The sequence below is a fragment of the Salarias fasciatus genome, chromosome 18 (assembly GCF_902148845.1).
Source record: "Salarias fasciatus chromosome 18, fSalaFa1.1, whole genome shotgun sequence".
Lineage (NCBI taxonomy): Eukaryota > Metazoa > Chordata > Actinopteri > Blenniiformes > Blenniidae > Salarias > Salarias fasciatus.
The window spans coordinates 7,000,050-7,009,313 of NC_043762.1; the positions used below are offsets into that span (position 1 = coordinate 7,000,050).

The 9,264-nt window shown below is 47.7% G+C and overlaps 1 protein-coding gene across 2 annotated transcripts; it reads right to left on the minus strand.

Moving 5' to 3' along the window:
* Window positions 1–410: 410 nt before the first annotated feature.
* On the minus strand, window positions 411–8,879 carry vapal (VAMP (vesicle-associated membrane protein)-associated protein A, like). Of its 2 annotated transcripts, none has more exons than XM_030114759.1 (6): window positions 8,700–8,879; window positions 4,562–4,714; window positions 3,511–3,614; window positions 2,777–2,857; window positions 1,212–1,397; window positions 411–1,088 (listed from the first exon to the last, which is right to left on the minus strand). In XM_030114759.1, exons 1-6 carry the CDS (start codon window positions 8,755–8,757, stop codon window positions 927–929), a joined length of 744 nt encoding a protein of 247 aa, XP_029970619.1. In that variant the 5' UTR covers window positions 8,758–8,879; the 3' UTR covers window positions 411–926. The 2 variants fall into 2 exon arrangements, with proteins under 2 accessions (XP_029970619.1, XP_029970620.1); XM_030114760.1 differs by having other exon boundaries at window positions 1,221–1,397; window positions 8,700–8,877.
* Window positions 8,880–9,264: the final 385 nt, after the last annotated feature.

Consider the following 9,264-nt stretch of genomic DNA (forward strand, 5'->3'; position numbering starts at 1 on the left):
GCTTTAAATGCAGCGTTCGCCCTGATGTGGAGTTTGCATGTTCTACCTGCTTCGAGGAGAAAATCAAAAGAGACACGTGGACACGCGGCTATGAAAACCACATTTTTCATTTTTTTATTTTTTCAATGCTTAATACCATGGAACAGGATTTTAAGAATGGAAAACCTTATTTTCAATCAATATTTGCCTCAGAATTAATACATGAACTGCATAATAATAATAATATATAAAGTCTGCATTGGTGTTGTGAGAAAAGGAAAAGACAAATGTACAAGGAGGAAGGAGAAGGAGGAGGAGGAGGAGGAGGAAGAGGAGGAGGCACCTAAAACCCCAGCTGGACCTGAACATTCCAACACAAGAAGTAGAAATTAGAAAGTTAATTAATTTACTTCAGAGGCAATCCAGCAACAGGTAGCTGTAGGTCTGTTTCGATGGAAGGTCATTCCTGGTTTTTTTTTTTTTTTTTCTGTTTAAAAGGATTTTTTTTTAAAACATTTACAAGACACCTAACGTTCCATTCAATTCCTATTAAAAACAACAGAGAAAGAGAAAAGAAAAACCCAACTTTAGGTGCATCTTCCGCGTCGACTGATGATAGTTTACAACATTTCATTGTCCGGCCACGTTTCCTGCCAACTCCAGCCATCCAATAAGAAAGAGGAAAAGAAATCTCGCCTGGTTTCACTCAACTCGTGTGCGTATTAAGTGTGTGAGGCGACGGCGCCGCCGTGCACGATGCTGTACAGATGTGTTCACTGGAGGCCACACTACCGATGATATGGCAAAGTCAACAGAACAGGACTTCTGGGATTTTTTTTTTTGTTTTGTTTTGTTTTTTTTTCTTTTTTATTTCCAGGCCTCGGTTTGTTTTGTTCCGGAGTCGGGGCGATACGGCGGGGATAAACGGCGGGCATGCATCTCCCCGTCTACAGGATGAACTTCCCCAAGAAAAAGCCGATGAAGATGGCTGCTATGACGACGAGGAGGGAGGGCAGGGAGGCGGAGCTGGTTTCCCGGGCGACGAGGCCGGTGGAGTTGGACGTCGGGTGGTCCGAGCGGGGCATCTTTCTCATCCGGACGCCTTCCTCCTGAGACACGGACAGGAAACCAGACAGATTGTTACAGGCGGTCAGTTTGGTTCTTTATTTCTGTTGATCAGCTGTAGAAAGTCTAAACTGCAGCTCAGACTGAACCAGACTCCACAGTGTGACCTCTTTGACCTTTAGTTGCCGGTTCTCCTCAGTCAGCTTGTTGATCTCGGACTGCAGCCTCTTGCACTTCTCCATCACTTTCTTGGTCTCGGTGTCGTCCAGCGCGGCGGCGGGCGCCGAGGCCGCCGACGGGTCGGCCTTCACGGAGTTCACGAGCGGAGCCGCTTTGGTGGCGTCCACGTCATTCTGCCCGGCGGAGAGAGGAAACGAAGGAGTGAGGTGGCAGCCGGTGTGAAAGAAAGGCAGCTTTGTAGGAGAAGGAGTGGATTAAGGACAGCGGGGAGGAGAGGCGACAGCGGGGAGGAGAGGCGGCGGCGGCAGCGCCTCCCTCCCCTCTGAAGTCTGATGAGCGACAGAAAACATGACGACACTCGAAGAGCCTGGAAAGAAAACTACCCTGCTTCTTCTTCAGCGGATTATCAGTCTCCTCTGTTTACACCACTGTCTCCCTTCAGCGCGCACACGCGCGCGCACACACACACACACACACACACACACACACACACACACACACACACACACACACACACACACACACACACACACACACACACACACACACTCTCGTATTTCTATCCTTGTGGGGACCTTCCATTGACTCCCATTCATGTCTAGCCCCTAACCCTGACCCTTACCCTAACCCACACCACAACAAAGCCTAACCCTAAAGAAATGTTTTTGCACTTTTACTTTTTTCAGTAACAACAACATGGTCAAGAAAACACTGTTTCTCCTACTTAGGACCGGAAAAAGGTCCCCACAAGGCACGTCGTTCCACGTTTTGCTATCCTTGTGGGGACATTTGGCCCCGACAAGGATAGAAACACACACACACACACACACACACACACACACACACACACACACACACACACACACACACACACACACACACACACACACACACACACACACACACACACACACACACACACACACACACACACACACACACACACACACACACACACACACACACGAAAACAAAGCTTCAAACTTCAGGCAGAACAGGAACGAGTTGATGGAAACCCAGAGATAGCTCCTATCAGATCCCTTCAGAGACGTGACGGAGGCTTCAGGCAGGACAGAATGTTCTCTCTCTATCGCTCTCTGAACTTGCTCGCTCATCGGCGGCGCCGTTTACGCCACGGCCATCCAGACAATGCATCACTTCTGTTTCGTAAAAGTTCTGCAACGAAGTTCTGAAAACGATTTCCGTTTCCATGGAAACAGCAGAAACAATGAATGCAGTGTAGTTTCCCTGTTGGCCACTAGTGGGTGCTGTCATCTTCATTCTGTGTTCTCACTCAACCTGCAGGCTGGTTACAAATAAAGTTTTTTGATTTGACTGATATGGACAGATCACCAAGTTAGATTGTTGTCACGGTGAGGATTTGGACCCCTGGCTGTTTGGTATTCATTCGACACCGAGATGTATTTTTTTTTTCCACCAGCGTTTGAAGCATTCTGGAAATCTGCTCAGCTTAGCGTCCAACAAGAAGTCCTGAATCAACAAAGTTCCCTCATGAATAAATGTATGCGGGCCGTCCAGCGGTGTCTCTTACCACTTTATCGTTTTCAGAAGGCAGCTCGAACACGCATCTCAGCTTGGAGTCCATGAGATCGTCGGGTTTCGCGTCTTTCCACTGGTGAAGATGAAAAATGGAGCGGTTAACAGCTGGATCCTGTCCCCACACACACACACACACTCACACCTACATCCTAACAATGCAGTGTGTAGCAGTTTATCTTAATATGACGAATACAACTGACTCAACGTTCTCAGAGAATTTATTTGAGAGATACGGAACAGTATTACACTTTCCTGTGTTTTCAGGACCCAAAACATCAGTTCAGTGTGAGCATGCTGAGGACTGGCTGAGGCTCTGCTGCCCTCTGGTGGACAACTGGAACTGTTCTTCACTTCAAAAACTCGGCTGAAGAGTTCTGGTGCTTCACTCAAACACAGAAACATTTAACTGGGTGATGGTTAAAACCCAGTCTGAATGATTCTGCCCTGACCCCTCTGCCCCTGACCACAAACAGCTCAGCTTACAAAGTCTGAGCTGCAGAAGAAGAATATCGCTGCTTTTTGAGTTCAAGACGCTCATTCTTCCCTCATCACGGACTTCAGCAACCTGTTATGGTTAAAGAAAACGAACTCAAAAACTAACGCCGTTCTCGCTCTCAGGAAATCCTTTTGTTTGTTTCAGGTAAAACAATTTAACTGAACACAAAAGAAACTGTTTTTAACAGCTAAAATGATTTATTTCTCTAACAACAGAGGACGACGACTTACCAATGAATCCATGTCGGAAACGTTTCCACTGGCAAAGATGGTCTGCACCATGAATTTGTGTTTACTCTTCTCATTGGGGTCGTAGTCGAAGGGTTGTAGCATAACTGTCAGCGAGAGATGGAACAACGTTAATAAAGTCAAGACAAAACGCCACTTTAAAGGAAATGAACTCAGAATAACTCAGTGAGAGTAGCAGGTCTGCGGTGGTAAACATGTCGGAGGACGGACCCAGTCTGATGCGACAGCACGACTCCTATTAACCAATCCAGAGCAGACAATTGTTTGATTACCCAGAAACACCCTCACATGCACAAACATCAGATATTCAGTAAAAGGATTACTCCGAATAAGATGTTTCAGGAGGCGCTCCAAAGATGTTTTGGATTTTATGCAGTAATTTTGTTAAATCTGGAATCCGATATTTCTGTTACGTCACCTTTCAGTGACTCCTCTAATCACATTTATTTAGTTTTTGGTAGTTTTTGTCTCTGCAGGTCAGCGTCACACCACAGCTCCAGTACTTTAACATTACAGCATCAGGGAGTGTGAATCTGACCTTGCCGGCAAGCTGAATTCTCACGGTATTTGTTCTCAGACACCATGAGAATCGATCTTGTACCGCTCGCGCCTACGAGCTCGGGATCGGACTTTTTTCGGCCAGACCAATCACACGTCGGTTAGGGTGGGACATAAAGCTTTGACGGAAGCAGGAAGCGACGGACTGCTAATAATATTAGCATGGCTAGCAAAAACAATGGATGTCCCGACAGCGATTAAATCCGTTTTGGATGAATCCTCTATTGCGTCTTAGAAAAACGATCAGCAAGAGGTTTTTTCTTTGCAGTGATTGGCTGAAACCAAACTTGGTTAGGCGGGCGCACTGTGTCCTTCAGTCCAATGAACGCAAAGAGTTCTACAGCAAGTCCCTCCTTCCCCGAACCGATTTGCCGAGTGAAATCCCAGATTGACATGTGAAGCAATTCGTTGCTGCACATGTCAGTATGGCTTTTGCCAGGTTAGTGTGAATCTACCAGCGACTCCAAAAACTCACCGGAGATGTTGACAGCGGCGCCGGCCTCGATGACGCCGCTGTTCGGCCGTACGCAGTACCTGCGCGGCGCCGTCGTCTTCACTTTGAAACAGACTCTTCTGTCAGACGGGTTCTTCAGTTTGAGGTTGGTGGTGACGACGTCTGTGAAGGGACCTGGAAGACACAAGCGTTTCCACATTGATTCCAAGTTGGAGATAAAAACGTGGCGTGTCGCAGAAAACCTCCAGTTTCATTCAAATATAAAAAGAGATTAAAAAGATGAAGGCCTAAATGAGCAGAAAGATTTAACAGGAGAGTATTTCTTCTGCTCAATACCCAGCTGGAGCAACGGCGGCAGCAGAGCAGTGATTTACCGCCGCGTACGGCGGCGAGCTAATTATCAATAACGACTCGGGGAAAAGAAAAATAAATCTACAACATGCAACTTCCCTGGCAGGCTTAATAACTTCAAGCTGATCTGAAAAGCATTAGAGCCATGTGGGGCTCCTCAGGGGTCTACCGAGGTGAAGCCATAATCCCAGTTTGAGTTTGAATGTGCGGCGCAAACGATGACGGCGCAAACGATGACGGCGCAAACGATGACGGCGCAAACGATGACGGCGCAAACGATGACGGCGCAAACGATGACGGCACAAACGATGACGGCACAAACGGTTCCCCCAGAACCCCCTGAGTTCTGGGAGATAACGCGACCGTGGCGTCCCGTGTGGATAACCGTCACTGGAACGGCCCATCAGGAACGACCATCTTGTGACAGAGCTGGCTTCACATTAGCTCCTTAACCACCGTCAGCAGCTCGGACCGGGTTGAGTCCACGCCAAGTCACAGGTACTGCGAAGACAATCGGCACATTGAGCCGTGGAGCTGGGACGCGGGACGGTCCCATGATGTTTGGATACTGCCACGGCAGGGCAGGGGGGCGGCGGCGAGTGGCCTCAGCCCATTTCACCTGCAGCGCTACTGGATCTGACTTCAGAGTCTCAAAGTTCAGCGGCGGCTGGTTTTTATGGGACGGATGACGTGTGTGTCCTGTGACGACCGCCTGCCGGGGATCAACCTGAAGCGCACCGCCTCACTACAGACCGCCAAACACACAGTTGAAGGTAGCCGTTACAGAAAATGATGTTCAAGGTTTTTCCAACCTCTTAAGAAAGCAAAACAATGAATCATCAGCATAGAAAATTTAACTTCCTGAGAAAACATTGCAATATAAGCTAGAATAAAATGTCTTCAGGCTTTTTTCATGTTGTTCTACGAGCCTAATGTCAGAAGGTAATCTAGAGCATACAATGTAATCTCCAGAATAAACTAATTTACAGTGAGTCGGTAATCAGCAGCCTCGACAGCGATATCCCCAAGAAGCAGAAACATTGAAATACTCCTTGCACTTTCCGCGGCGGTCACGGCCCGGCTGGAGCTGCAGAGTGGACAAAGCCCACATTTATTCCTCCTTCACACCCAGAGCTCGGAGATAAGGCGCTACGCATGACCCGATAGGACAGACTCCACCCGCCGGAGCCGACATGTTCAACACAGGTGCGCCACAGTGGCATTCCTGTAAACCTGAAAAACCTCATCACACACACAACACAACACACTGCAGCTGATGTTTGTGTGTCTGTAGGCGGTTGTGTGCTGCTGCTGCTGCTGCTGCACAGCCAGGGGCGAAGAACAGGCTTCTTCCCAAAATACATAAAAGAGGGAGATACGTTAAAAACTGGTAATTGCTCCTATAGAAGCAATGTGAGGTTGACTGCGAGGTGTTTGTACAGTACAAGCTTCCTGCGGAACGCCAGATGTTCGCCCACGCCGCCTGAATGCACCGCCTGACTCGGAGAAGCCACCTTCACTCCAGCACCGGCTCTCATCTTGTTGCATGTGTGCTGAGTGAGGGTCCCCCCAGGCCGGTCCCGCGCTAAAAATACCGGCCAAGGAAAGGAGGGCTGCCCCCTCTAGCTCGCGGGAGGAATCCCAGCAGAGGCTGGAAAACAGATCAGCTCTCAGATACACGCCGACCAATTTAGCTCGGAGCTGTGGTCATCTTCCTTCTCCTCAGATCGCCTGTCAGGGTGCGAATAGGAACATTTACATCTCTCCTCAGTGTTCCTCTTTAAATTTCACATGCTGAAGGAAAAATACAGGCCGATTCCAGATGCAGGATTTCAACATGAGCTTACAGGTCAGCCTCCTGCTAAGAAGACAAACCAAGATATTTGCACCTGCTTTGCATCGATTTACATTTCACCCTCAGCCACTGGAACGGGTCAAGGACCGTCTCCCATGCAGCTGAAGATGATCAGCATCAACATCACACGCCTGTTATTTCACACACATCACATGACGCTGATACTGATCATCAATAGAGGACGATCGGCATTTGCCCCTGCGTGCAGGGCAAAAGTTTAATCTGCCGGGAGAAAACAACCCGTGTCACTGATCTGTGATCGGAACTAGACAGGAATTAGTAAATCACGTAACAAACAAGTTGATGATCAGATTAGAGCAAACCATGTCCACCAGGCTGGGTGTCAATATGATTTTCAGGTCAGTCCGGAGACACGGATCAATTTAAGTAGTTAAGTTATGACTGTTAATCAATTCAAAACGCTACACTTGAAAAATTATCTGATTATTACACTGATAAGAGCGGTGAGTTGAGCAGCAGTGGTTTAGAAGTTTGAATTTGAAGTTAAAAGGTAGGTTTGAATCCCACAGTGGAGAGGTCACAGCTGTGGGTCCCTGAGCAGGACCCTTGACCCCTCCAGTAATGTGGCCACACCTCTGCGTCCCAGAAATATGAAGGATCAACATGGGAAAAAATAATTTTCCCAAGTGGATGAATGAAGTTTGATTAGTTAAAACAACCTGACGATTCAGCTCCTTGTTTTCTTTTCAAGCAAATAGAATATGCTCATTTTTTTTCCAGCAATATAAATGAAATCCGACAGCAAAAACATTAAATTCCAGGTCTGAATTGTGTACGAATGAGGAAAATGTGATGGGTTTCACATTGAAGACGACATCTCTATCATTAAAGCTGTCCTCTGCTCTGGTATGTCAACTCTCCACTTCACAAACAGTCAAGTTCAGGCTACAGCCTGCATCCATTTTTCTAGAAACAATTGGAAGACAATGAGCTGACAGGCTCTTGTTTCCAGCACAGAGGCTTTCTCTGACCATAAAACTGTGTCTCGCCACCACAGATTAGTAAGGAGAGAAGAGCACAATGGATTTACAGGAGTATTGGTGGTTTATGAGGATAAAGTGATCAGTAATCATTACCATGGCCTTGACAGGCTAACTACACTGGAAACACTGTTCTGTCATTCACTGCTAATGCAAGAAGCAACAGTTGGATCCATACAGATGAATCATTCAAGCTTCATCCAGAAATCCCCCCCATTAACAAGGTTAAAGATGTCGATTTATGAGCTTTATTTTAGGGAAAGAGGTTTATTATGTGGGTGAAGCTGCTAGCTGCACGTCAACTTGTACATTAGCAGGCTAGCCTGGCTATCGTTAGCCAACGGTGAAGTGACACATCAGTGAAGCTTATCTCTGCTAAGAAATCAGTGTCAGCCTCAAACTTTGGTTTATCAACCAAACTCAAGAGGATGGGACACTCGAGAGGATGAAAAAGCACTTTCGAGGTGACTGGTTTGGGAGAGACGGGTTGATATTAGCCGCAATTCGAGCTAAAAACTCTGCCGTGACTACGCTACACTTCGCCCAGTTAGCCAACTTTGTCAGTCGTGTTGCTGCAGGTAAATGAGAATATATTTCCCTCAGGTGGGAGACTGCAGGCTGCACAAAGATGGACAAAGTTTATTTCACGTAAAAGCGGCGTGAGGCTTTTCGGGGAGAGTCCGAGCCTGAATGGACCAACAGTTTGTTGCTAGCTGTAGCAGCAGAGGCGCAGCAGGTCCAGGAACATTCTGCTGACATGAAGTGTTTCCCGGTGGCCTCACCGCCTCCCACCCCCCCCAGGCTGGGTGTTGTCACTCAGGTGGCTGGCTAGCTGCACGCCACGCCGGGTATCCCCGTCACTCCAGCGCGGGGCTCCGGCGGCCTGCCCCCGCTAACTTAAAATGGCGGTGAACGCGAGCTGAAATCACTCCAGCCGGATTATTTCACCCACCTTTAAATCTGAGGTCGGATGGAGGGTCGAGGACGAGGATCTGGTCCAGCTTTGACATCTTGTCTGAGGGGGGTGCGCCTGATGTGGGTATCGGGGGGTGAGTGACGGTGTACCGGATCCCCGCTGCTCCGCTCCGCCGCCGCTTCCAGCACCGAGTCAACGCGGACTGAGCGGCGGGAGCGAGCACGCCGTTTTTACCAAGCCCGGAGCGCGCCGGTGCGCTGCCCCCGCTGCGCGCCCCCGCGTCGGATCTGATTAAAGTTCAGAAAACTGAGGAAAACATCTTCAAATGACACGAATCAAGATCTGATGTTGGCATGCTTCAATAAGCTCAAAAAGTACCGAAAACCCAGACCAGAAATCATTTAATCTGATCACTGATCAAAGTCTGACTTTAAATTTACGATTATGAACTTTTAATTAAAATTCTGACTTCTGACTCAAAGTTTAGATTTCTTCTCTAAGGTTTGACTTTTTGATCACATTTTTTTCTTCTCAAAATTCTGACTTTGCTCTCAAAATCTGGATCATTTTTCTCGTCTGGACTTTTCCTCTCAAAGTTTAA